This window comes from Panthera tigris, chromosome D4, assembly GCF_018350195.1.
Source record: "Panthera tigris isolate Pti1 chromosome D4, P.tigris_Pti1_mat1.1, whole genome shotgun sequence".
Lineage (NCBI taxonomy): Eukaryota > Metazoa > Chordata > Mammalia > Carnivora > Felidae > Panthera > Panthera tigris.
The window spans coordinates 88,541,559-88,568,858 of NC_056672.1; the positions used below are offsets into that span (position 1 = coordinate 88,541,559).

Genomic DNA, 27,300 nt, shown 5'->3' on the forward strand with positions numbered 1-27,300 from the left:
GTGCCGTGCTGTCAGCGCAGAGCCTGACCCGGGGCTCGATCCCGTGACCGTGAGACCATGATCTGAGCCCAAATCGAGAGTTGGATGCTTAACTGAGCCACCCAGGCACTGCTGAATTCTGAGAATTTTTGAGAAGTGGGACTGTGTGGCCTATGGTAGGGCCTCGTAAAGGGGTGGAGCCTGCTTCTCAGCTGTCTGAGAAAGTGAACAGGGCCACCCTACCTGAGAGAGGAAGGAGCAGGTCTCAGGCTCAGTGAGCCCCTCACACCCCCCCAGGATGGGGAACAGAGGCCAGGAGGGCTCATAGGACTTACTCGTGGTCACTAAGCTGGAGGTGGCCAAGCCAGGGTTTGAACCTGGGGCTGTCTCACGCCAGGGCCTCCCCTTAACCACTCCTGGGTCAGAGCTCAGCTGGACTCCATGGACTTCTTCAGCATGGGTCCCACTGTGGCCCTCAGAACCTGCTGGCAGCTCTGACCAGACCGAGATGCTGACACAGACCTTGGGGTATTAATAGCCCCAATCTGGGCTAGGGTCCTCTTCCCCTCCTGAGGCCAGCCCAGGTCATGGGCCCCACGCAGGGAGAGGGAGATGCGTGCCCTGGTGGAGGCCTGAGCGAGTGTGCCCAGGTCCCTGCTGTCTGAGGGATCCGTGTCTGGACGCCCTCCTGTTCCACCCCAGGGGCTGGCTTGGGAGTTGAACCTCCACCCTTTTGGGTTTCTTGGCTGGAGGCCTTCATGCCTCTGAGCCTCAGCTTCCTCATCTGTAAAATGGGGGTGGTATCACATCTTCACAGAAAGGCTGGTTATGGGGCGCGAAGGAGCTAGAGCACACAGCTCAGTACACTGCCCGCCACCCACGCATTCCGAGCACATCTGCTTGTGTAGCTGTCCAGGAGCCAGGATGAGGCAGCCCGGGTCATCAGTGCTCCACCCAAGAGGCTGGGACGCCACCCAGTCTGGAACATCGTCTTCTGTGGCTGCGTGATCTGAATGGAACGGTCTGGAAGAAGGATGCCGGGGAGCCTGCAAGGGACCCCGGACTGAGGGCTCCTGGAGTCTGCCTTCGCACCAACCAGGTATGGCGTAGGTGTGGGTCCTTCTGAAAGGGACACTCAGAAGTGAGACAAGACTGTGCCTCTTTTGCCAAACAGGATCAATTCCTAACCCATAGGGTTGAGGGCTCACTGTTGGGGCAGGGACCCTGCTCAGCATTTAACAGACATCATCTCACTGACCTCACAATGGCCTTTGAGAGGTAGACGCTAATATTCCCATGTTACAGGTGGAGACACCAAGGCCCAGACGGGCCACGTGACTTGTTCAAGATCCCACGGCTTAGTTGGTGCCGGATCCCAGGTCATCCCCCATTTGTCAGACTCTGGAGACCATGGCTGGTGCCCTGTGGCCAGAGAGCACTCACTTCCCCCACCTTGGAAGGCTCTGAACCTGGTGCCTGGAGGCTGCGGGGTGTCACGGGTGGGCTCCATGATTGGAAGGGAAGGTCACAGCCTCCTGCCTCCATCCCAGCTGGATGGACAGGCCCTGAGCTGTGAGACCAGGGCATTCACTGCTGAGCCTTCTGGTCACCCTGTATCAATGGCTTTCCCTTGAGCCCAGGCCCAGCCAGCCCTCAAAGGGCTGTGGAGACTTTGGGTTCCTGTAGTCACCCAGGTGGGGACAGAGAGGCCTGACTCAAACCCCAAGTCCTCAGCTGGGCCCTCTCAGTCTGCCCTCTTTGGCTCCCAGCCTCTCTTGTCCTTCTTCGTCATGCACCGGCCGCACAGGCCTCTGGGACTTCATGTGGGGTAACCTGTCCTCCCACCGTGATTCTCAAGACAAACCGAGGCTGTGGTTCTGTGACCCTATCCCACGTCTCTGCACCTGCAATCATTTCCATGTCATTTGTCTGACCCCCCCCCCCCCCACTGAACTGAGCTTCCCGGGGACAGGACGGACCTGTCATTTGTGGGGCGTGCCAGGCCCCTCAGGTCGCATCGGGCGTTTGATAACCACTGGTGGGCTGCCTGAAGCTGCTGGAGTGCCCCTGTCCTTCGAAAAAATTCTAAGCAGTGGAGGCAGCCTCCAAGAGGCAGATCCATTACCAACCGATCACCCAACCCTCCCTCTAATGGAAATCAGATCTTACAGATTATTGCCATTTGATTGGACTCTCATGCACCGAAGCCAAATTCAAGACTGATCAAAAAATAGGAATAAAGCCCCAACCTGCCAGCTTAATGAAATGCTGTCAAGGTGGGGGGGGGGGGGGGCTGGGCCCGGCCCCAGCCGACCCAAGATGATGCCGTCAGTGACGTCCTTCACTCCGTCTGGTGCCCGGGGAGGCCTTTGGCGTGGCCCCACTGTCCGGTCCACGGGACAGGGTCCCCGGGCCCAGGCCAATGGGGCGGGTGAGCCTGGCTCGCAGGGGTCCGCGCTGCTCCGAGGGAACCTGGTAAGAGCAGGGGTTAGTTCAGGGCCTGCGTCTGGGGGCCTCTGGGCCAGGGCAGCGGGAGGACTACATTTCCCAGACTCCTCCAGTCCCGGGGAGTGAGCCATTGGAAGATTTAAATAGCCCAGGCCCAGAGGCAGCGAGGCCGCAGCTGTGGACTCGTCCGCCTCCCCGGTGGCTCCATTGGCGCTGGCCCGCATCGGTGGGCTCGATTGGCTGCGCAGCTGGCACTGACGTCCCCGTGGAGCCCGGTGGCAGCTGGAGGTAAACAGCCATGTGCAATCCTGCACTCTATATTTAACAGCTGCTGCGGAGAAGGCAGGGAGGCAGGGAGTGGTAGCGGGATCCCCGGGCGGCTCCAGTCTTCAGGGAGAAGGCCTCCCAGCCCGGCTGGCACCGGCCCTCGTGGCGCGAGGCGTCACCATGCCAGCCTCCCAGAGCCGCGCCCGGGCCCGGGACCGCAACAACGTCCTCAACAGAGCCGAGTTCCTGTCCCTGAACCAGCCCCCCAAGGGCGCCCCGGAGCCCCGCGGCTCGGGCAGGAAGGCCCCGGGCCCCTCGGCGCAGCCCCCGTCCCCTGGCGATGGGGCCCGCGAGAGGCGCCAGTCACAGCAGCTGCCCGAGGAGGACTGCATGCAGCTGAACCCCTCCTTCAAGGGCATCGCCTTCAACTCCCTGCTGGCCATTGACATCTGCATGTCCAAGCGGCTGGGGGTGTGTGCCGGCCGTGCCGCGTCCTGGGCCAGCGCCCGCTCCATGGTCAAGCTCATTGGCATCACGGGCCACGGCATCCCCTGGATCGGGGGTACCATCCTCTGCCTGGTGAAGAGCAGCACACTGGCCGGCCAGGAGGTGCTCATGAACCTGCTCCTGGGTGAGTGTGCCCGCCGTCCGCCGCCCGCCCCGCCAGTTCCCCCGGGAGGGAGCCCACACCACCCCGCCCCCCGGCCAGCATGAGTGGGGCCCTCAGAAGCCGCCTGGAACCATCTAATGAGGTTAGGCAGGAAGGGTGCCCCAGAAACAGGCAAACCTCCAGCCTGGGAAAGAGAGAGCCGGGGATGCACAGGCGGGGGGCCCCCTCCAGAGCAGGGGCCTCAAGAAGGTGGAGGCCCTGAGGGAACCTCCAAGGAAGGGCCCGGCTCTTGGCAAAGTGCCCCCACTGCCCCAGAGGCGGCTTGAAGGGAGGGGGTGCTGGAGGATGTGGCCTCGAGGGAGGCCGTCAAGAATCTGGTGGGGGTCCTGGTAAGTGTCCAGAGAGGGGGAGCTCCCATCCCATGGGTTGGGGTCCTTGAGTTCCTAGGCTGCTTGCAAACAGGGCTTGTGAGCTGCTCCCACGCCCCCCCCCCAGTTGGTTCAGAGCCCCTGCCTGCTGCCCAGGCCTGGGGGTGCCGGAGGTCCATTCTGGGGCTCCTGCCCACTTGTGGCCGCCTAGAGTCCTTACCTGCTGCTTCCCTAGGTGAGTCGCTGGAGGAACCGGCCAGGTGAGCTGGTGCTGGTTTGTTTTACCTCCGTCTCTGCTGCCGGTATCTCTCCATTTGGCCCCGTCCTGTGCTGGGGGACCCACTCCCCTCCACTCGCAAGGTGACACCGACCCCCATCCTGCGCACCTGCAGATCCCCAAGGTGCTAGGGGAACCCCGGCTTCCACCCTCCACGCCGGGCCCACGTTGGTCCCCTCGGCCCTCTCAGCGCGGCCACCAATTTGGGCACAGGCGGTCGGAGGTCTCAGGCCAAGCAAACCCTGCCGAGGGAACCCAGCTCCAGAAGGGGGGTAGTAGGCTGGGCCACCGACAGCTGCGATCCCAGATGAAGTTAGGACAATGTGCATCTCGCTGCTTAGGTCCCAGAGGGTCTAGGGCTGGACACGCTGTGGGTGGGACGTGGGGAGGAGGAGACGGTCAGGGGCTTCCTTGCAACCCCCCCCCCCATCACGTTTTCCCGTTCTTATTAAATCGTTTACATTACTCGTGGTTTCCCCCGAATAGACAGTCCCGCGTGACTGGTGCTATTATCGCTCCCACTTTACAGATAAGGAAACTGAGGTTCCTATAAATAAAGCAACCTGGCCAAGGCTTCGGAGCTAGAGATTTGCACCGGGCCCGCCTGACACCAGGCTTGTGCTCTTTCCAGGCGCCCTGCCACGGGCTGCCCGGGGCAGAGCCCTGCGCTCATTATCCAAGGTTTCCCTGGGGCTCTTACAGCCCCAGACAGAGCAGCCGTTCCAGAAAGCTGTGTTGGGAGTTAGGTTGTCTGGTGTCCGAGGACAGGGGTGAGAAGGGACCCTGAAGCCTCCCTCTCAGCCCTGCGCCCTAGCCCCTGTCCGCAGGTCCCTTCCCTGGGTGAGTTGGAGGTGACAAAGCTGTATTTGTAATGTGTTCAATGTTAACTGTGTGCCCAGCATTGCATGAAACACACCGCTTCTAATCCTCTCACAGTCCCAGGAGGGAGAAGCAGCATCTTCCCCTTGTAAAGAGGAGGAAACTGAGGCACAGGGCGGCGGCTTGCCCACGGTCATGCAGCTGGTCAGAGACGGTGCGGGGAGCACGTCTAGCTTGTTAAGAGGAGGTTTCTGGCTCATTCCGGCAACCAGCAGCTGTGGGCCCAAAGGCACCTGCTTCAGATTCGGGATGCCTCCCTTCTCGAATAAGAATGACAGTCGTTCTTAAGTTTTTAAAAACGTCATTCATTGAGCTTCTTTGTGTACCGAATACCATGCCACGAATGTCCTGTATTTCATCATCTAAAAATACTTTTAACGACTTAATAAGCATTCGTATACCCGCTTTACAGATGAGTTAACCGAGGTTCAGAGGGGTCCAGGGACATGCCCACTCCACACAAGCGTTAGTGGCAGGCCCAGGGAGCAAAGCCACGTCCTCCAGACGGCAAACCCTTTGCCTCCCCACTCGCCGTCAGCCTGCAGGCTGCGGGTACCACCCCATCGTTCCAGAAGCATGAATACAGCAAGGAGGTGAAGGGTCTGGGGGGAAGTTTTCCACCTGCCAGCACCTTTGCTGGTATATCTGGGCGCTAAGAGCACAGAGAAATAGGGGCCTGGCCCAAAGCAGCCTCTCAACAGCAGGTGCTCAGAGCAGGCAGAGTGGTCTGTGGGCTCCACTCACTCTGTGGGGGTGCAGACCAAGCCCCTCAGTTCCGTGGCAGGAAGCAGGTAGCCAAGGTGGGTTCAGATCCCACAGCTCTGGCCCAGCCCGCCAGGGGGTCTGCCATTCTCTACCTGGGGAGAGCAGCGCAGAGTGGAGAGTTCGGTCTGTCCTTCAGTCTTGGGGGGGACGGCGGGGAGCAGCTTTCCACCCTAGAGCACAGGCTCCCGGGTCAGACTGGGCTTTTTCCAATCCTTCCCTGACCCTTTCTCTCTGTGAACTTGTTCAAGCCCGTTCCCGTCTCTGAACCTCAGTTTCCTGATCTGTACGTGGGGCCCCAGGGCTTAGAGGAAGCTGATAAGGCACTTGGCACAGTGGGTTGCAGGTGAACATCCCAGTCCTGCCCTCTTGCCCTGAGCACTGGGGCACCTAGCTAATTCCCGGGGGCAGTCTCTGGGCTGGGAGTGGAGGCCCCCCCCCGTGTAGTTGGGACCTAGGCTCCCTGCGGCCCCAGAAGGGAAAACTCAGGTGCCCTGGGAACGGAGAGTTCTAGCCGGTCACCCTGGGAGGGGTCCCAGCTGGGCCAGGAGGAAGTCCTCTGCACTGCCCCCCCACCTGCGTGTTCCCTCCCCCCAGGGCCATGCTGCCCAGCCTGGAGAACAAGCCAAAAGGGGTCTTAGCAGCTGGCAAAACCTTGGACTCCAGAGTCGGCTGGACCTGGGTGCAAATCCTAGCCCCGCTGTGGGAACTCGGACACGTGACTTTGCCTCTCTGAGCCTCATTTTCCTCATCCGGCAAATGGGTGGCTGGGACAGCTCACTGAAGAAGGACACATGAGAATCTTGGCTCATACTAATGCCAGTTAACGCTTGTGCAACTCTGCATAGCAGTATCCTTGCCCCGTCGCCATTATCAAAAGCAGTCCTGGGTCCCCCCCCCCCCCTCAGGCCCCAGACACCTGTGAGATGACTCAGTCCCCTCCCTCGGCCCTCCCCTGCAGCGTCAGGCTTGATGATCCCACAGAGAGCCATGCAACAGGTGACCTAGGCCAATCCCAGCTCACCAAGCCCATCCCGGTTTCTTCGTGGGCCTGTCCTTGGCGGACCATGGCTCCCATGTCTTGTTGCCATGATCTAGAAAAGTGTCTCTATTGAGATTGTCCTGTCTATTAAAATTTTAGCCATTTTAAGTGTTCATGGCCATTGAACACATTCTCAATGTCATGCAGCCATCACCACCGTCCGTCTCCGGAGCTTTTCCTCTTCCCAAACGGAACCCCCATCTCCATTAAACGTTGACTCCCCAGCCCCTCGCCCAGCCCCTGGCACCCACCACTCCCCTTCCTACGTCTCTATGAACGTGACTTCTCTGGGGACCTCAGAAAAGTGGAGTCACACACCGTCGTCCTTTTCACTTTGAGTAATGGCCTCCAGGTTCCTCTGTGCTGTAGCGGGCATCGGGAGTCGCTTCCTTTTCAAGGCTAAGTAATATTCCGCGGTATAGCTACGCCACGTTTTGTTGATCCGTCACCCATCGGTGGACACTTGGCTTGCTTCTGCCTGACGGCTGTCGCGAACAGTGCCGCCGTGAACACGGGTGTGCAAGTCCCTGCTTTCGGCGCGCTGGGGTAATTTTTCGAAGAACACCCGCACTGTTGCCCGCACGTCTCTCTGGGTCCTTGCTAACGCCCACTGGTTTCTGGGTTTTGATAATGAGCGTCCTAGTGAGCGTGCAAAGCGGTATCTCGTGGCTTTGAGTTGCATTTTCCTTAATGATCAGTGACGCCGAGCACTCTGTCATCATATCCTCTTCTAGCAAGGGAAATTCGAACATTACGAGGACAGATGACCAAAACAGTGAGGGCTTCCCTTAAACCCCCTCCTCCCCAGGAATAACATCCCCTGCGGCTTGGGTCACGGGCCTCCGGACGCGTGTGCCAGCCTAACTCTGGGCACATGCTAACATAGCGTAGGTTTCTCAAATGACCTCCTGCAGTGTTGTTCCCAGCAAGGCCTCCTTCTCACAGGACCCGCCGGGCCACGAACATGCCCTTTGGGAACGTGGTCTCAGCCCCACGTCCCTTTACCTCAAGCTTCAAGGTTCAGAAATCGGAACTGGCCCGTCAGCCTTACAGCAGCCCTACACCCACCCGGCCCCCCTGTGCAGACCCTCTGTATAATCTGTGATGTCATCTCTCCCTCACCACCCACTGGGTCCGCTCTTAGCGACGCCTTGGTGACGACCGCCCCCCCCTCCCTGCCTGCCTGTCCCTAATTGATGGCTACCTAAGCTGACCGGCCTTCCCATCTGGAGCTCTCCTGTGGAGCCGGTGGCTGCCAGATCTGTAGGGAGAGAACATTCCCCCGCCTTTTCCTGGCTTCACTTGTCATGTCTCCGTGGGGCTCAGTGAGACATCGGTCCCTCCACGGGGGGGGGCCTTCAGCCGCCCCCTGACCACGCACCGTCCTGACAGCTGCCCTTGTGGCCATGCGTGATTGGGCAGGCTCAAGTCTACACTGCCTGGTGCTCAGCTGAGTGAATAGATGATGCTGTCAGACTCCTGTGCCTGTGGTTTTAATTTCCTTGTCCCCCAACAGTCTTCGGAGAGAGCCGGAGCTGGCCTTGGTATCTGGATTCTTCAGATGAGAAAGCAGATCGTTCAGGCCAGGGGAGATAGAGACAGGCCAGGGCCCTCGCATTGCCCCCCCCCCCCGCCCTGCCGGGGTGCCCAGGGCTGGGGGCGTGGCTCTGGCTGAAGTCAGGGGCTGCCCAGGTCGGGAGAGGTGCCGGGCATGGGCACATGCGTCTACACACACACACTGCTCACACCGACAGAGTGGAGGTCCCAGTGCTAAAAGACTAGAAGGTTCCCACCTACCCTCGGGACACCCCTCTGCTCGCTGTGCACCTCCCTGAGAGCTACATCCTGCTGGAACCGTGCACTGGTTTTGTAAAGAGATTCCGCGTGCCTGGGCTGAAACACACATGAAGTTGACCACGTGAACCTTCTTAAAGCGCTAAAATGCAGCGGCATTAAATGCATTCGCATCGTAGGTAACCATCACCCCCACCCACCTCCAGAACTTTTCCGTTTTCCCAAACTGGGGCTCTGTCCCCACTTAAACAAGAACTCCCCATTCCCTGCCTTCACTTGAGAACGTCCCCAGGGTTCATCCATCCCCCAACCCTTGGTAACCACTGTTTACTTTCCGTCTCTGTGAATTCGTCTATTCTAGGGCGCCCCCTAAAAGTGCAGTCATGCACCACTTGTCCTTTTGTAAAAATAACTGTTGAACAATGTGCCCAATAACGCCTGTTCGTGGGAAGAAAACGATTAAATGCAGGATGACAGAAAGACAATAAAAAAATCACCCTCGTCTTCCTACCTAGAGAGAAGCACTCTTAACCAGTCGGTGGAGGCTTCCGGACTTTGTGTCTCTGCGTATAGACACATTTACATCTTATTTTATAAGAACGGCATCACACTGCAAATCCTGTTCGGTACTTGTCCTTCTCCACTTAAAAAACCCCACAGGGCTCCTTCGGTGGCTATAAATACACACCTGCCTCATCGTTGGCGGTGGCCCCAGCACGCCATTGTCTAGACTTGGCCACGATACATCCCATCCGTCTCTGACTCAAGGGCATCACGTTGGTGCGGTCCTCGGTGTTAGGAGGACCGTGAATCACGGTGCGTATCCCTAATTATTTCCCAAGGAGATATTCTACGAATTGAAGAGCTGAGTCAAGGAAGTCGTGTTGCAAAGGCTTCTAGGTCTGAGGCCGAATGCCCTTCAGAAAGTTTAGACGGATCGGTGCTGCCCCACAGCCCTGCCGGCCGGTCCCCCAGCTCCTGGAGGAGTTGGAACGGGGGGCTAAGAGGCAGGGTCGGCCCCCGGGGCCGGAAGAGCTGGGGCGCCTCCTCCCTGCCCCAGCCAGTGAGAGTCACGGCCCACAGACCCATCCCCTCTCCGGGCGACAAGGAGCCCCCACCCCACCCCCACCCTGGTCAGGCCAGGTTTGGCTCTCTGCTGAGCCCACAGCCTCCCCCTTCCCGCCTCGTGCCCAGCCTGATTCCCCCATGCTGGAAAGCAGCTGAAGCTCCACGGGGGCCAGGAGAGGTCACCTCAGCCATTCCTCTGCCTCCGGGCAGACACACACACACACACACACACACACACACACACACACACAAGCGGCCAGTCACAGGCAGGCAGGAGGCCTCAGGAGCGGCCAATTCCAAATCTCCCATGATAGCAGCTCTTTTCTCAGAAAGCTCTGGCCCCTGGCCTCGACCCTGTGACCCCCCCTGGTTCCGCAGGCAGCACAGGCCCCCAGGGTCTCTGAGATGGGGAAGGACAGGGGACGCTGAGACAGGTCTCTCATCCTGCTCTGAGGAGGGGAGGCTGCCGGGGCAGCAAGGCCTGGGGAACGGCTGTGCCTCCTGCCTGGGGGCCCGGACATCTCAGAGCCCAGCTTGCTGAGAGGGGCCGGGAGTGGAAATGGCTACAACCGGGACGGTGAGGGAGGCCGAGCCCTGTGTCCCAGGCGCCGTTTATGAAGCGCGTCCTGCGAGCCGCACTCTGAGTGGCCTCCGGGACTTTGTCAATGAGGGGAAGGGAGGCTGGGAGAGGCGGACGTGCCAAGGTCGTGCGGTCGGCAAGCAGCTGACCTTGAAGCTGGCCTCTGATTCTGGAGCCCAGGTGCGTGCACAGCCACTGCCCTCGTTGACCGCAGCGGGTGAAGGCCCGGGGAGGCCAGGTGGCCCGCTCTGCTCGCACGGCGCGCCAGGGGCGACGGGCTTCTGCCGCCGTCCTGCCCCTCTCCCCCGAGCATCCTGCCGGGCCGACCTTCCCCGTGGGCCCCCGTTGCCTCGTCTCCAAGGCCAGGAGGAATGTAGGTCAGGGAAGTTGACAGTGCTGTGCGATCGAAATTCACGGAGCCCTGAGTGATGGTGCCATTTGCTTCTATTTCTGGGCCCTAGATTATGCGCTGATAGTGTCAGAATCATGGTCACAAGGAGGGCTGGCCGGGGTGCTGGAGGAGGGGCGGGCAGCCCCGTCCTGGCAGCAGGAGGTGGGGGTGGGTGGGGGGAGGCCCAGGGAAGGCATCAGCTGTGCTGGGGAGCCGTCCCGCCTCTTCCTCCTCCAAGCCTCAACACCCAACGGCCACAGCGTGGGGACTGGGAGACCACTGTCCCGTTACAGAGAGGAACTCTATAACCAGTGCTTACTGCCCACCTGCTACCTCGGCCCCACGGCACTCGGCCAGCCGGGCTCACCAGCCCGGGGCCGGGCCCGTGCCTGACCTACCCGAGAGCCAGCCGTGCCCAGGAACTGGAGGTCCAGTGAATGAATGAACAAGGCATAGGATGGGCGGGGCCAGACGGACAGCCAGCGGCAAAGGGGTAGAGTCTCTACCTCGTTATGGCCTCAAGAGACAGAACCAGCCAGAAATAGCAGCGGATTCCCAATGGCCCAGACGCAGGGGCGCCTGGGTGGCTCAGTCGCTTAAGCATCTGACTCTTGCTTTTAGCTAGGCTCACGATCTCATGGTTCGGGGGTTCAAGCCCCACGTCAGGCTCTGCGCTGACAGCATGGAGCCTGCTTGGGATTCTCTATGTCCCTCTGTCTCTGCCCCTCCCCCGCTCGCTGGCTCTCAAAACTAAATATTGAAATCAGGGGACACAGGTAGCCTCCGAGGCCTCTGTGGGGGGGACAGGGGAGGGTCCCCGAACGGAGCCCTCCCCCCCAGCTTCTCCACAGGGCCGCCTCTCTTATCTGTTCCACACACTGAATCCTCGTATTTGCTTTCGACGGGGAAGAAATGCTTGGCTCCTAAAAAGTGAGGAGGGTGTGGGTCTAGCTCAGTCCTTGGCCTGTGGTTCCTGACCAGCCATGACGGGGGCCAGGGCGTGTGGGGAGACTCGGGCACAAGCCCTTCGTGCCTTCAGCCACCAAATCGGAGGATGCCAACGCTGCCCCCTCCCTCCTGCCTTCCTCTGTGCACACCTGCTCCAGGATTCACGCTTGTCTGGGAAGGCAGCTTTTAGACCAGCAACAGCCTGCCAAGGTGATGAGCCTTGGTTTTTGGCTGAGAAACTTGGTCACCAGTTGGACAGACGACGATGCCTTCCAGTGACTAATGTCACGTTTGGCTCCTTCTCAGGGCCCGATCCTGGTCCACATTAACCCCCCAGACCCCAGCAGCCCACCCGACACCCAGGCTGTGGCTGGCCACCGCCCAAAGCGCCAGGGAAGCTCTGATTTCCCTGCGGGTGGCGGAGGTCTCGGAACAGGCGTCGGGTAATTTCGACCCTGGGGGGGAGCCCCAGAGAAGGAGACACTCTCACCGACACACCTGCTGGATGCCGGCTGGCCGCCAGGCTCAGGCCGGCTGGGACTGAGAAGTAATAAGGGCAAGTCCTGAAGGACGAGGGAGAATAAGTCGGCGGGGGAGGGACAGGCCGGAACCTTCCAGAAAGGACGAGCCGCAGGTACGAACACTCCGACCTCTAAGGCTTGGTCTTGTCCTCCGTAAAAGGGGGACGATATGGTTCGGCTGCTGCCGCGGCCAGTAGTGTGATGGTTCCTCCAGAAGTTACCAGCTAGAGTGACCGTAGCATCGTGCGACTCCGCCATAGGCCTCTGTCCTCACAAACACCGGAAACAGGCGCTCGGCAAATACTTGGACGCGAGCACCCGCAATAGCCAGAAGGTGCAAGGAACCCAGACGTCCCCTGACAGGTGAACGGATACAGAAATGGCGGGGGGCGGGGGGGAAGGGGTCCCGGCAGAGGACTGTTATTCCGCTTTAGGAATAAGGTACCAGTGCGTGCTGCGTGGAAGGACCTCGAACACACGATCCTGAGTGAAAGCAGCCTCACACAAAAGGCCACGTGTCTGACTCCCTGCATGAGAAGTGCCCACAGGAGGCAGATCGGTGAGAGAGAGAGAGAGAAAAAGAGAGAGAGAGAAAGCAGATCGGTGGCAGCCAGGGCTGGGGGCAACAGGAGAGGGACAGGTCGTGTCATGGGTCCCGGACTTCCTTTTGGGGGTGAGAAGCGTGTTTTGCAGCTGGGAACTGGTGGGTGTACAGTCCTGTGAATGTATTTTTTTTTTTAAGTGTATTTATGTTGAGAGAGAGAGAGAAGGCACGCGCGGGGAAGGGGCAGAGAGAGACAAGGAGAGAGAATCCCAAGCAGGCTCCGAGCCGTCAGCACAGAGCCCGACGCGGGGCTCGAACTCACGGGCCGTGAGATCATGACCTGAGCCGAAGTCGGTGGCCCAACCGACTGAGCCCCCCCAGGCGCCCCAACCCTGTGAGTGTGTTGAATGCCACTGAACTCTATGCTTAGGTGACACGAATTTCACCTTCGCTTCTCAAAACCAGGGATATAGTCATGTGCTGTTCCCAGGACCGCAGGGACGTCAGTGAGGTCCTTCCAGAAGAATCACCAGCCGGGGTTGGTGGGTCAGGACCGAGGCCCTCCTCAGGGGCCCGTGCTGCCCCCGATGACCCACTCTGTCGTGCTGGCACCTTTACCGAGCGCCATGAACAAATTGGGTCCGGGCCCTCGCGGAGCACGTGTGGCATCAGGGAAGAGAGACGAGAGGGATGCTGGGAAAGCGTGTGATGGGCCAGGGCTTCGGTAAACGGGCGGTCGGGAAGGCTGGTCTGCCGAGGAAAGGGAGGGCCCGGGCCGGGTGGGCGTCCCAGGAAAGGGCGTTCAGGTACAGCACAGGCAAAGGCCCTGGGGTAGAAACGCGCCGGGGGGGGGTCAGCGTGGCTGGAGCGAAGGAAGCAAGGCAGGGCGGGGGTGCTGAGGTGTGAGGGGACGCTGACGGTCCCTCGGGGCCTCTCCCTCTCGCCCACAGCCCTGCTCCTGGACATCATGACGGTGGCCGGCGTGCAGAAACTCATCAAGCGTCGCGGCCCGTTCGAGACGAACCCCAGCCTCCTGGACTACCTCACCATGGACGTGTACGCCTTCCCCGCTGGGCACGCCAGCCGCGCGGCCATGGTGTCCAAGTTCTTCCTCAGCCACCTGGTGCTGGCCGTGCCCCTGCGCGTCCTGCTGGTACTCTGGGCCTTCTGCGTGGGCCTGTCGCGCGTGATGATCGGACGGCACCACATCACGGACGTCATCTCGGGCTTCGTCATCGGCTACTTCCAGTTCCGCCTGGTGGAGCTGGTCTGGATGTCCTCCAACACCTGCCAGATGCTCATCTCCGCCTGGTGAGCCGCCTGCTTGGGGCTCCGGGAGCCGAGAGAGGAGGCAGGCGCGGCGGCCGACCGGCGGCCCCACGTCCCCCGTCGCCGTTGGAGGCTGGCGACCGCAGCCGGGCCGCCCGGAGGCTCGGTGCGGCCGGCAGGGGCGGGTGCTCTCTGCCCCTTTGCCTGGACCGCGCGCGTCCTCTCTGGGCCACGCTTTGCTTCTGCCACGGAGAAGGCAGGCGAGAGCTAAAGGTGGCGGGAGCGGGGCCGGGTCTCGTCCCGTCCCTCGGTCGCCGTCACGACTGCCGAGTGCTTGGCTGTGCCCGCCGTGCCCCCAGCGCGATGCCTGGCAGAGCGCCCCCCCCCCACCGCCCAGCACAGGTGCCACTGCCATTAACGGTCATCGGTAGCTCAGGGCAGCACTTTCCCAAGGGCGCCCTGCCGGATTCCAGCCTGCAAGACGCTTTGGGAGGGAAAAGGGTTTTGTGGTCAAATAAACTTGGGCAATGCCGCGCACCGTGCCCCCGTGCCGGACGTTCACGAGGGCCGTTGTCGCCACAAAGGCTCTGACAAGTCCTGTGCAAATGCTTCCTGTCAAATTCCGTGTTTCCTCAGCGTATTTGACCACAGACCCCTTTTCTCGAGGAACAGCTACTAACCCCCAAAGAACCGCCGTTTCCTCAAGCGCGTTTTGGGAGAGGCCGCCCGGGAGCCGGAGGGCCTGAGGCACGCGTGGGCCTCTCCCAGCGCCTGCGCAGAGCTCACGGCCGCGGGCCTCGGTGCCGCTTTGGCCCCCAGGGGCCGGACTCCATGTGACCTGATAGGTCGTTTCCAAGTACCCATCATGGATGTGCATTTCATGTGACAATACAAGGCGATATGCAGCGACCCCTCTCCTGCGTGCTCTCTCCTCGTGTGATGCAGGTTTCCAGGCAGGAGGGTCTCTGTTGACACAAAAGGGTGGGATGTCTTCAGCCCCGGATGGGCCGTGGTGTCAGGTGGTCAGAGGTTAAGGGGCTCCTAGATTTTTCCGGGCTGGTTGGTCGTTCTCCCTGAGGTCACGATGCAGGGGCTCGAACTCACAAACTGTGAGATCGTGCCCCGGGGCTGAGATCCAGAGTTGGACACTTAGCCGACTGAGCCACCCAGGCGCCCCCAATTTTCACTTACATCTTAATCACATCTGCAAAGACTCGATTTCTGAATGAGGTCACATTCACAGGCGCTGAGAGTTAGGACTTCAGCATATCTTTCGGGGCCCACAATGCGACCCGTAACACCTACGATCCTTTGGGGGAGGAAACCGCCTTCCTCTCTCAGCCAGGCCATGGGGACAGGGCAGAACATTCCCGTCTGCAGAGGGGTCCAGCTGCCCGTGGTGAACGGTGGGTGGGGGGGTCTCCGGACCCAGAGCACTCCACAGGCCTAGCCCTCAGGCCTGACTACCCTCCCCTCCTGCTGCAGGGAACCCACATCCGCCCCTTCCCCCCGACCCCCGCCTGGGACTTGCCCCAGCAGACAGGACCCGCCCTCCCTCCGCAACCCACCCCCCCAAGGCCCCGGGCTTCTCTCCTGAGCCTCCGGTGTTCCCTTTGCTGCTAGGGGTGTGGGACACCTGCACCTTGTCTTTTCCCTCGAGGGGCTCTGGGGCACCCAACCAGCCGGGCCACCACGATTTAAACCCCCAACTTGCCACGTTGAACATCGGCTGCTTCTGGAGCCTTTACAATACATTCTGCGCCTTTCCACGGACGCTCCCAGGTGGCGAGTTTACGGGATGCGGAACAGAATGGGGTGAGGCTGTCTTCCTTCTTCACCTCGCCCCTACCCTGGGAACCTGCCGTCCACGGTGGATCCTGCTCCAGCTTTGGGCTGGGGACGGGCCCACGTCCCCAACAGGGACACAGGTCCCCAAGGGCTCTGCCTCTGCAGGGGGTGGGTGGCGGTCTCTGGAGTGTCTAGGATGAGAGGGGATGCTGGAGACTGGAGGCCCCTCGGCGGCCCCCCTAAGGCTTAAAGGGAGCTGGTGGCACCCCGAGCGCCTAACAAATGCTTAAGAGGAAAGGCATCCTGGGAAGCCTTGTCTGGAAGGCACACGCTGTGGGGTGTCAGTTACACTGGGTGCTAGAGACCCAGGCTCAGGCCAGTGCCAGCTCTTCCTGGCAGCGGTGACATCCCCTCTCGGAGCCCTCGTGTCCTGATCTGTCACACGAGGATGACAGTGATCCCTGTGAGGGCATGCGTGACCCCGGGGCGCCCTCCGTGGGGGAGCCTGGCGTAAGGTCTGTGCCCGAGGATGTCACCCTGGCATCCTGGACGGACCCCTCTGAGGGAGCCCACGAGAGCAGAGCTGGGGGCGGGGTTGGGAGGAGGCTGTGATTCCTCAGGAACCCGCCATCCCCCCACTGTTTCTGGAGAGAGCCTGGGGCCGGGGACTGGGGGCAGGGGAGACGAGGGGACAGCTTCCAGAGCCCCAGCGATGCAACCAGAAAGTATGAGTGTGTTGTCACATGGGTATAGGGACCGGACTCCTGTGACCAAAGCCAATACCTGCTCCCTCTTTCTTTTTTTTTTTTTTCCTGGTGAATTTTAAGAAGTGGTGTTTGAATGGTAAACCAAGCCTGCGTGCCCGGGATAAACCCCGGGGGTCACGACGCAGTACCCTTTTCTAAATATTGCTGGATTGGACTGGATAAAGATCTTGTTAAGGATTTTTGCCTCTAGAGCCACGAGGGCCGTCCTTGATCTGTCTGTGTCCGCTTGGGTCATCAGGGTAACGCTGACCTCGTCTATTTTTCCGAGAGGCTGTGCAGAATCGACATTTTCCTCTTTACCCCTCAGATCTCAGGCCTCTCCTTCATTCCTAACCTCTCCGGAACCACCTGTCAGTGGAGCTGACATTCAATTCACGACTGACTCTGGGAGAGGAGGGCAGGGGAGGGGAGGGGACTTGGCCCTATTTTACAGGCGAGAAGACTGAGGCTCGGAGAAGGAAAGTCGTTTCCCCAGAGTCACTCAGCTAGGATGTGGCACAGCCAGGATTGGAGCCCAGGCCTGAGCGGCCTCAGAGCAGAGAAGCCCTCTGGAAAACAGAAGGGCAGGGCGCCCCCCAGCGTCGGGGCAAGGTTGCCGGCAACGGGTGGGTTGGCTTTTCGTCTTATTATTTATTGACATCTAGTTGGTGCACAATAGTTGTATTAGCTTCAGGTGTGCCACTTTTTTATTTAATTTTTTTGAGAGAGAGAGCAAGAGTGCACGTGACAGAGAGAGTAGGGAGAGGGGCAGCCACGCCCAGCGCAGAGCCCGTCGTGGGGCTTGATCCCGCGACTGTGAGATCATGACCCGAGCCGAAATCAAGAGTCAGACGCTTGCCCTCCGAGAGGCGAGGCAGAGGCCTGAGGACAGGTGCCCTCAAGGTGGCCCGGCCCCAAAGGTGTAGGCCAGAGTATCGCCCGCCTGGGTTTCCTCGGTAAAGGTCACTTGATTGGAGGGCCAAGGCGGGAGTGGAGGCCAAGCTGGAGTTGGCCTGGGCAGGCCGGTGTGGAGGAAAGAGCACACACATGGGAGTCGGACAGATCTGGCTTCAAATTCTGGCCCTGACGAATCACTGAGCCCTCTGAGCCTCGGTGTTCCCCTCTATAAAATGGGGCTGAGGCTGCCCCCAGCTGAGGCCTGCGAAGGAAAGAATGAGCTGCCTGGGCCACCGTGCCCCTGGGGAGGACACGCGTGCTCCCTGGGCCCTCGGGGGCGGGGCAGGACGCTAGGGGCTTGGCTGGGCAGGTGTCGGTCGGGAGCTGGGGAATCTGGAGGTGGGCGTGTGCCCGTGTCATGGTGGGACCAGTGCGGGCTGGCCTCTGCGTGGTTTGCCTGGACCCCGGGGTGGGGGTGCACAGGGCAGGGCTGGGTGTACAATCACCTGCCCCCTTCTCCATGGCAACCGCAGAGCTTCAGGGATTCTGTGCTCCTGGTCACCGTGGTTCAAATCCCGGGAGAGGGATGAACCCCACTCCAGCCCCAGAAAAGGGACAAAACAGCTGTTCTGTCTGTTGAGGATTTGGGGATGGGGTTGGCGAGGGCGGGGGGACAGAGGGACAGAGCTGGGTGTGAAGACTGGGGCCGCCACCTAGGAGGGGGCGGGCAGGGCCTGTGGCTGGGGCTCAGAGACCTTGCTGGCTCTGGGGCTGTGCCCGCTCTGCCCCGGGGAGGGGCTGCACCTCCAAGTCCAAGTTCACAGGTGAGAGAGGCCGCTGGGAGCCGGCTTGGGGACAAGCCCTGGGGGGGGTGGACCCTCGGGGAAGGCCAGAGCACTGGTCTCATCACGGTTACAATGAGGCTCTTGGGCTCCCAGATGCTGCAACCCCCACCATGGAAAGAGGTGGCCTTAGGGCACGTCTGTCCCGGTGATGCTTCTGTGCGCTCACGCAGGCACAGAGACGTGTGACAGACACGCACAGGTGCCAGCCCGGGCCATAGCTCAAGCCCGGGCGTCCAGAGTGCCCACCACACTCGCCCGACTCGCGAGCCAGCGGGAGGCAGGAAAGGTCACTCATGTTATATTCAAACTCAGGTTACCCTTATGGTTTTCTTTTCCTATGAAAAGGATATACGTTCATGCTGGGGGAAATGGAAAGACAGGCACGAAGAAAATAGCCTTTCAGTTCATCTTGGCGTCATGTTGCCTTGAGATGACCCTTAACGAGACCGTGCCCTGTGCCATCCACCTGAATTCTCACACACACACACACACACACACACACACGCACACACGCACACACGCACACACACGCACTTCAAACCAAGCAGAATGGCACATATTCTTTTCATAATCTGCTCTTTTATTTCATCGGATGTCACGGACACGTCTCTGGGGCAGGCACGTCTCCGGATGCCCTCCCAGTGTCCCACAGAGCCGTCAGCTGCACACATCACTTCCTCTTTTTTTTATTAACTTTTTTCGTTTTCATTCTAGTATAGTTAACGTGCATCCATTTTCTTTCTTTCTTTTTAGTGTTTATCATGGAGGGAGAGCGCAAGCGGGGGAGGGGCAGGGAGAGAGAGAGAGGGGGACACAGAATCCGAAGCGGGCTCCAGGCTCCGAGCCGCCAGCACAGAGCCCGACGCGGGGCTCGAACCCACAGACCGCGAGACCATGACCTGAGCCAAAGTCAGACGCTTAACCGACTGAACCCCCCAGGTGCCCCGCCACGCATCTGTTTTCTTAGCCAGGCCTCTCTGAGTACCTATTGCTTGATTAGGCTCCTGGAGGTTTTTCGTGGCTGTAAATCACGTTCCTGTGAAAACTTGCACCATCGTCGGGCACATCTGTGATTTTCTCCTCACGGGACATTCCCAGGGGCGGGAAGGAGCGAACAAAGCCTAGTCAGTCGGCACAGGGTGGGGGCCTCCGAGCCAGGCGGCCCTGGCCTGAGACCCCGCTTTTCCGCTCTCCGGAGGGGTCGTCAGCATTGCAGAGCTGCAGATGAATCAAGAGTGACGATGACAGTCCCCACTGCCCGAGGATCTGGGGAGGAACTGATGACGCACGCAACGTGCTCTGGCGGACAGAATAACGGCCCCCCGGGGACATCCACGTCCCAGTGCCCAGAATCCGACATTAGATGGCCCTGGGAATTAGGGCAGCAGACGGAATCAGGTTTGCTAATCAGCTGACCTTAACTAGGGACATAACCTGGCAGGTGGGCCCGGTGCAATCACATGAGTCCTGAAAAGTAGAAGGGGGCGGAAGGAAGGCCGGAGCGCGCAACGTGGGGGCTCAGCCTGCTGGCCTGGAAACTAGGGGAAGGGGCTCTAGAAGCCGGGAAAGGCAAGGAAACCAATGCTCCGCTGGAGCCCCCAGAAGTAACCAGACCTGCCGCACCTTGAGCTTAGCCCAAGGAGGCTGTGGACTTCTGACCCTCCAGACGGTAAGAGATAAACTGGTGGTACTTTAAGCTGCTGAGCTCGAGGTGCTCTGTTATGGCAGCGATAGGGACCCCGGCCCGGTGCCTCACTCGGGCCCGCCCCCGGCCCCCCCCTCCCCCGCTGCTGTGTCCATTGACCTCGCTGCCCCTGTCCCAGAATCAATGCCAACCATCAAATCTGAGGTCTCTGGGATCACGCAGCCCAGCAGCCCCTTCACAAATGGGGATACTGAGGCCCAGTGAGGCTGCCAGGGCCACACCAGGTGCCCAAGGCACCGTGCAGCTGCCCCTGCCCCTCGTCCCCAGGCTCCTGGCTCCAGGCGGAGCCGCAGGGGGCCTGAACTCACCCCTTCCTGCCCTGAGCGCTCTGAACTGTTAAGTTCCCCTCCATGTTGTCCGAGCCCTTTCCCAAAGTCGCTGGTGGCCAGGCGCCGCCCCCCCCCCCCCCCAGGCCTGGAACATTGGCCTCCGTTAGAGTTGTAATTTGTCAAAATAAAGGGCAGGATCTTGGGGTTTCTGAAGATCCCCCCCAACAACTATTTTCTGGCCACGGTGGGGCTGGGGTGGAAGGAGCCCTCTCCAGGAAACACGCCAGCGTGGGTATCACGGGCTGAGTTGTGTCCCCTGCCGCGGGAAAAAAGACACCGAAGTCCTAACCCCACCCCCCCACCCCCCGGACCTCGGAACGTGACTGCATTTGAAGCCGAGGCCTTAATGATGTGGTTGAGTGAAAAAGAGGTCATGAGGGTGGGCCCCAATCCAGCAGGCAGGTGCCGCCCAAGAAGAGGAAATTTGGACACAGACACAACAAAGGAAAACCATGCGAAGACCCAGGAAGAAGACGGGGTCTAGCAACCAAGGAGAGGGGGCTTTGATCTTGGCCTGCAACCTCCAGAACCGTGAGTGGGTAAGTTCCTACTGTTTCAGCCCCCCCGCCCCCCGACCTAAGGCAGCGCTGGGACACTGATGCAGCGAGCTTATCAGGTCGGCTGGCTCTCACCTATCGGCACAGAAGAGCGAGCCTCGGGGGAGACGGAGACACGCGCCAGGCTGGGGCGGGTCTGGAGTGTGGAGCCCTGCTCTGCGACCGGGCCTGCACCACCCCGCCGGAGGGGCCGAGATACTTCTGGGCAGCGCGGGGAGAGCACTGTCCAGGGAGCCGCCCCGGAGGTCCTGGCGCGTCTGTGGACACTACCACGGTGTCCCGAGCCCCTGCCCAGGGGAAGCTGAGGAAAGTGGTATGGCATGACGTCCCCGTGTCCCCGGGCCCTTCCCCGCTCGGGGAAAACTCCGCAAGGGGCAAGCAGAGGGACATCAGGAGTTAGGAAAATGCACGGACTCCCGGATCAGCTGCCATCTGGCTCCAGGAAGAAAGTGAACATCTGGCCATTAGAGCGTTTATGTAACCCACGTGTGAGCACACGTGTCTGGGCGCGGGCTGGTGCCCAGGCCGCGCACCCCCCACCCCCGACTTGGCCCCGTGTGTGAAACGGGCCTCATAATAAGAGGGCTGTTGTGGGGGACCGGGTGATGCTGGACCACGATGCCTGGCATGAGGTCAGAGCTCAGCGAGCCCTCCCCGTGCCCCACAGAGCTCGTGCACTCGGGCACGTGTGCGCACACACGCACGCACACGTGGCTGGCCGGCCGGCCTCGGCTTTCTCCCGTGTAAAAGTACACGCAGGAGATCTCTCAGCTGGCTTCCGGCCTCACTATTCTGTAACCTGCACCTACGTAGGAAATGGTGCCCACACAGGCTCACACACTGTGACCCTTCTACACCTGCATTCTGATGGGCGTATTTGCATACGTGGCCTTGCTTGTGTTTATACACACGCGTGTGTGCCCTTGCACAGAGGCACACACGCACACACACATATCTCTATGGATCAGGCTTGCCAGATTTAGCAAATGAAAATATAGGCTGCGGGGGGCGCCTGGGGGGCCCAGTCGGCGTAAGCGTCTGACTCTTGGTTTCAGCTCAGATCGTGTTCGCGCAATTCTTGGGTTCGAGCCTCGTGTTGGGCTCTGCGCTGACGGCGAGGAGTCTGCCTGGGATCCTCTCTCTTCCTCTCTCTCTCTCTGGCCCTCCCCTGCTTGTGCTCTCTCTCTCTGTCTCTGTCTCAAAATAAATAAGTAAACTTTAAAAAAAAAAGAGCGACATGCCTTATTTTAAAACATATATAGGTGCAATATTTGGGACATACTTAATACTAAAACACTGTTCATTTATTCAAAGTTCAAATTCACCGGGGTGTCCTATATTTTCTCTGGCAACCCTAACGTGTATAGGTTTGTGCACGCGCACACACACACACACACACACACACTTTTACTCACGAAGACAGCAGGGTCCCCACGCCCAGCCTAGAACGTGCCATCTCGTCTCCCCACCGGAATTTCCAAGGCCTTCCTGCGTCTCATAATCGAACCCACAGCTGTTCCCCTGGCCACGGTGCAGCTCCGGGCCCCCCGTCCCTGAGGTCAATAGCCCGGCCCAGGTCTAGGCCTGCTGGTGGGAAGGGAGCACTTCCAGCCGGAGCCTCGGGGTTTGCCGGGACCCCGAGAAAGCAGTCGTTGCCAACAGCCCAGCTGTGAAGTCTGGCAGGAGAGGCCAGGCCCTGGGAAGAGCCCCACCCTGAGCCTGGCCTCGAGGAGAGAGGTCCAGTTGGGGTCAGAGATGTAATCTGAGCCCCCTGAGGCCCAGCGTGGCCTCTTCTCCACCCGGTGCTGCAATCCCCTGGTGGTAGAGAGTCAGCACAAGGGGGTCCTGAATCCCTCATTCCTCGGCTCAGATCCTTTGGTGCAGAGAGAGGAGTCCGGGGGGGGCGTGGGGGGCGGGGGAGGACCCAGACCTACCCCTCCCCGTGTGACCTGGGTGGCCACCCACCCCCACCCCCCTTTAGAAGAGAGGAAGTCTAGTCCCGAGCCCCGCAGCCCCGGGCCAGCGGATGTGGGAGCAAACATTTTTTGGTTGTTCCTCTGAGACATTTTTTTATGCATTCATAAAAATATAGATGTGTTTTGACAAAAAAGCAACCGTACCCTATAGTTTTGTGACCCGCTTTTTTCATTTCCTAACATAGTGCGAATATCTTCCTGCGTCAATAACTAAACATCTACCTCTTGACTTCTAGCAGCATCGCGGTGATTCCTTCTATAGAAGAGCCACATATATGAGTTTGGTTTCTAATTGAGAAAAGCGTACACTTCAGGGGTATTTAGTATATTTGCAAGGTGGTACGACCACCACCTCTACCTGGTTCCAAAACCTTTTATCTTATTATTATTATTTTTTTAATGTTTATTCATTTTGGGGGGAGACAGAGACAGAGCACGAGCGGGGGGAGGGGCAGAGAGAGAGGGAGACGCAGCATCCCAGGCAGGCTCCAGGCTCCGAGCCATCAGCACAGAGCCCGACGCGGGGCTCGAACTCACGGACCGCGAGATCATGACCTGAGCCGAAGTCGGACGCTCAACCGACGGAGCCACCCAGGCGCCCCTCCAAAACCTTTTAGCCACTCCAAAATAAAACCCAGGGGCGCCTAGGTGGCCTCACAGGTTAAGCGGCTTCAGCTCTGATCTTGATCTCCGGGTCGTGAGTTTAAGCCCCACATCGGGCTTCACACTGGGCATGAACCTACTTATAGGATAAATAAAGCTTTAAAAAATCCAAAACCCATACCTCCTACTCCGTGAGCCCCCGTCCTCCTTCCCTGCCACCCCCCCCCCCCGCCCCCAGCTCCTGGAAGCTACCAGTCTTCTTTCTGTCTCTATGGATTTGCCTCTTCCGATGGAATCCTACAATACGTGACTTTTTGTGTCCGGCTCCTTTACTGTCACGTCTTCACAGTACATCCGTGTTGTAGCAGGTGTCAGGACTCCATTCCTTTCTGTGGCTGAGTCGTCATTGATACCCCGTTGTCTGCATGATCCGCATTTTGGGTCCCTCCGTCCTTGGATGGCTATTTGGGTTGTTGGCACTTTCTGGCTGTTGCCAACGGTGCCGCCATGAACACTGGGCACAAGCATTGGCTGGGTGCCCGCTGTTAGTTCTTTTAGGCATGCACCTCGGAGTAGAACGGCTGGGGCACGGGGCTACCCCGTGTGTGACTCCTGGAGGGACCGCCGACTGGTGTCCACAACGATTGCACCGTTTTACGTTCCCGCCAGCGGGGGACGAGGAGTCCTAATTTCCCCACCTGCCTGCCCACACTTTACCTGCCTCTTCACTGTCCCCTTCTAGCGGGCACTGAGGCAGAGACCCGGTTTTCGTGTAAATACAAGTAACACGGTTACAACCCTTGTCCGCGCCTCTTTGCACAGTTGGCTTCTTGTGTTAAATTCCTACCAGTGGAATTGTTCCGGCCAGGAGTGAGCGCGCCTGGGCGTGTGTTCTTGAAAAGGTGTTTGGGGGGGGCGGGGGGCGGGGGCACCTGGGTGGCTCAGTCGGTTGAGCATCTGACTTGATTTCAGGTCAGGTCGTGATCCCGGAGTCATGGGATCAAGCCCCTCATTGGGCTCCACACTGAGCATGGAGATGCTTAAGATGCCCTCTCGCCTTCCTTCTGCCCCTCTTCCCTGCTCGCACACTGTCTGTCCCTAAAATAAAAAAAAAAAAAAAATTTAAAGGATCTTGGTGAGTGTTCCAAATGGATCAATAAAGAGGTTGTCTACTAGGATAAGAGAATTATACCAAAATGGGCCCGAGAAGTAGGACACTTGAATATAACCACTAAAGAATATTAGAGAATTAAATATCCTTTTATTCAAGGACTGTGTTAAGGAATGGAACAATGACAGACAATGCCAGGACTAGAAGACTGACAGGTGATCCTACCAGAACTTCAAGGGGCAGAGCCTTCTAATAGTATACAAAATTCACAGAGGACCGATAAGGAGGGACTCTCTCTTCTAGACCAGTCTAACCCGGATAACTAAGCCAGATGAGAACAGGACAAGAAAGGAAAATTATAGACACGTTTCACTCATGAATGTAAAGGTAAGACATCAAACAAATACAACTAATGCGTCAGCTGAATACAACACTGTCTAAAAATACATAATGCAGGGGCGCCTGGGTGGTTCAGTCAGTTGAGCGTCCGGCTTCGGCTCAGGTCACGATCTCACAGCTCATGGGTTTGAGCCCCGGGTCGGGCTCTGTGCTGACAGCTGGGAGCCTAGAGCCTGCTTCCGATTCTATGTTTCCCTCTCTCTTTCTTCCGTTCCTCTGCTCATGCTCTGACTTTCGCTCTCTCAAAAATAAATAAACTTTAAAAAAATTTTTAAAGCAAAACCAAAAAGCTGCTTCATGCACGTGATGAAATGAACTATATCCCAAGATTTCGCAAGGGACGGTTCACCATCAGGAAAAATCAATCGGTGTCATTGAACACACTCACTGATTAAAGGAGAAAAAAACAAAACACAGGATCATCTTAACAGATGCCAAAGGAGTATTTGTAAAAGTTCGACAGAAATCCTTGGTAACAGCTTCTCAGCAGTTCAGAAATGGAAGGGAACTACTTTGGCTTGATAAATGGGAGAACATTAGCAGCCTTCCCTCCAAGGTTAGAAACAAGAAACATTCAGGGCGCCTGGGTGGCTCAGTCAGTTGAGCGTCCAACTTTGGGCTCAGGTCATGATCTCACGGTTCGTGGGTTCGCGCCCCACACCGGGCTGTCAGTGCGGAGTCCACTCGGGGGTCCTCTGTCCCTCTCTCTCAGCAACCCCCCCCCCCAGCTTGTGCTCTCAACCATCAGTAAAACATTAAAAACAAACGAGAAGTGTTCTGTGTACTTTACTGCTTTTTCTGTCAACAGTGAGTATTTCTGCGGTTTGGGACACCCAGGGCGTGGGGTTTTGCAACGGCAGCCCTGGCAAATTCCTGCAGAGACCGAACGTTTTCTGGCGAGCTTGTTGACTGTTGGATTTGTTCTTGGCCAGTTGCCTGTCCCTGTCATCTGTCCTTCCCTTGTTCAGGAACCTGAAGTGTGCTGAGAGCCCCTCACCTGGGCAGGTCAGCGGCCCGCCATGCTGAGAGCGAGATCTTGCTGCCGGACAGAAGTAAAAAGGTCCCCAGAAGCAGGTGGCCTCTCCTAGGATGACGGGAATGGCTTTCAATTATTCAAGGAACCAGGAGCCCACCTGCAGAGGTGTGGGCGTGGTCTCCCCAGGGTGATTGTTTCCAGGCTCCCCAGGTGATTCTGGTACAGCCGAGAACCAGCAACCTTGACCCTCAGCTGGAGAAGTCAATGGTGTCCAGCTGGGGTGGGGTGGGGGGTGGCCCAGGCCTCTGCCCCCAGGCTGATTCAGGAAGGCCCGGGTACCTATTTCTACCAATCCTGCTGCAGGCGAGGAGCAGGGGCGTCTCACCCCCCCCCCCCACACACACACACACTGGTTTGTGTTTATTCTGTTTGCACAAGTCATGCTGCTGCCAGAGCCACTGCGTGTCAATCCAGTGGTGTTTCCACCTGCACATGAACCCAAACCAGGCTCTGGGTCCGCGGGACTGGACCGCAGCACCAACTTCCCATCAGCAACTGCGCAACTTTGGGCAAGCCTCTCGACTGCTCAAGGCCTCGGTTTTGGCGCCTCTAACTTGGGAGGAATGGGGTTGTTTGGAGAATTAGCTGTGCCGGAGTTTCAATCCCGGGACGGCTCGGGTGCGTGAGTAGATCAAGTCTCTGTCTGCCCGGGGTGGGGCTGGGTTTCTGTCACTTGGAACCAGTAGGGACTGGAGGGACAGGACAGGAGGCTGTTGGGAGGTGGGGGGGGGGGGCTGGTCATGGAGGTGAAGGGTGTTCACTGTAACCAGGGTGGGGTGAGCAGGCTCACTGGAGACTGGACCACTCCTCAGTCCCCTACCCCCAACCCCGGGAAACGGGGGGAAGCCACGTTGACCCCCTGCCCCTGTCTCCAAGTCTAGGTGATCCCAGACAAGCGTAACAGTTGCTTGCACGGATAAAATCTAACAAATATTCTACTGCCGACACTTACCCAAACCTGTGAGCTGGCCACCTGTCCTTACTCGCTAGACTCACAAAGAACGGGTCCCGAAATCACGAGGGGGCTGACCTACATTTCCTGACATCTTTACGCGATCAGGCTTCCTTATCTGTAGTATGCATCCTCTATTACCTGCTTTCCGTGAAATGGTATCATTTGCTGCATAATTCTTATATTTCAGATATATTACACTTATTCTCTTTTTTTTTTTAATGTTTATTTATTTTGGAGAGATGGGGAGAGGGGGAGGAGACAGAGAATCCCAAGCAGGCCACGACTGTCAGCACAGAGCCCGGCGCGGGGCTCGAACCCACAGACTGCAAAATCGTGACCCGCCCGCCGCAACCAAGAGTCGGACGCTTAACCGACTGAGCCACCCGGGACACCCTCCCCCTGCCGCCATTTTTTCAGTAATCTCTACACCCAACGTGGGGCTTGAGCTCACAACCCCAAGATCAAGAGTCGCACGCTCCGTCGACTGAACCCGCCTTCTTGTCCCTTTTTGAATTGAGTTTTTAAAAGAGCCCCCGCCTTGGGCTCTGTGTTGAGCGAGGAGCCTGCTTGGGATCCTCTCTCTCTCTCTCTCTCTCTCAAATAAAA

General features: G+C 58.8%; 1 protein-coding gene across 1 annotated transcript; it reads left to right on the forward strand.

The window, feature by feature from the left end:
- Nucleotides 1-428: 428 nt before the first annotated feature.
- On the forward strand, nt 429-14,657 carry PLPP7 (phospholipid phosphatase 7 (inactive)). Its single transcript, XM_042964589.1, has 2 exons — nt 429-3,325; nt 13,429-14,657. The coding sequence occupies exons 1-2, from the start codon at nt 2,875-2,877 to the stop codon at nt 13,791-13,793; spliced, it is 816 nt and encodes a 271-aa protein (XP_042820523.1). The 5' UTR covers nt 429-2,874; the 3' UTR covers nt 13,794-14,657.
- The last annotated feature ends 12,643 nt before the right edge of the window (nt 14,658-27,300 follow it).

Bases quoted from the DNA above. Each gene is read 5' to 3' on its own strand.
- PLPP7 (XM_042964589.1), top strand. From the start codon at position 2,875: ATGCCAGCCTCCCAGAGCCGCGCCCGGGCCCGGGACCGCAACAACGTC. The intron at 3,326-13,428 runs GTGAGTGTGCCC...TCTCGCCCACAG, and splicing joins GCTCATGAACCTGCTCCTGG to CCCTGCTCCTGGACATCATG.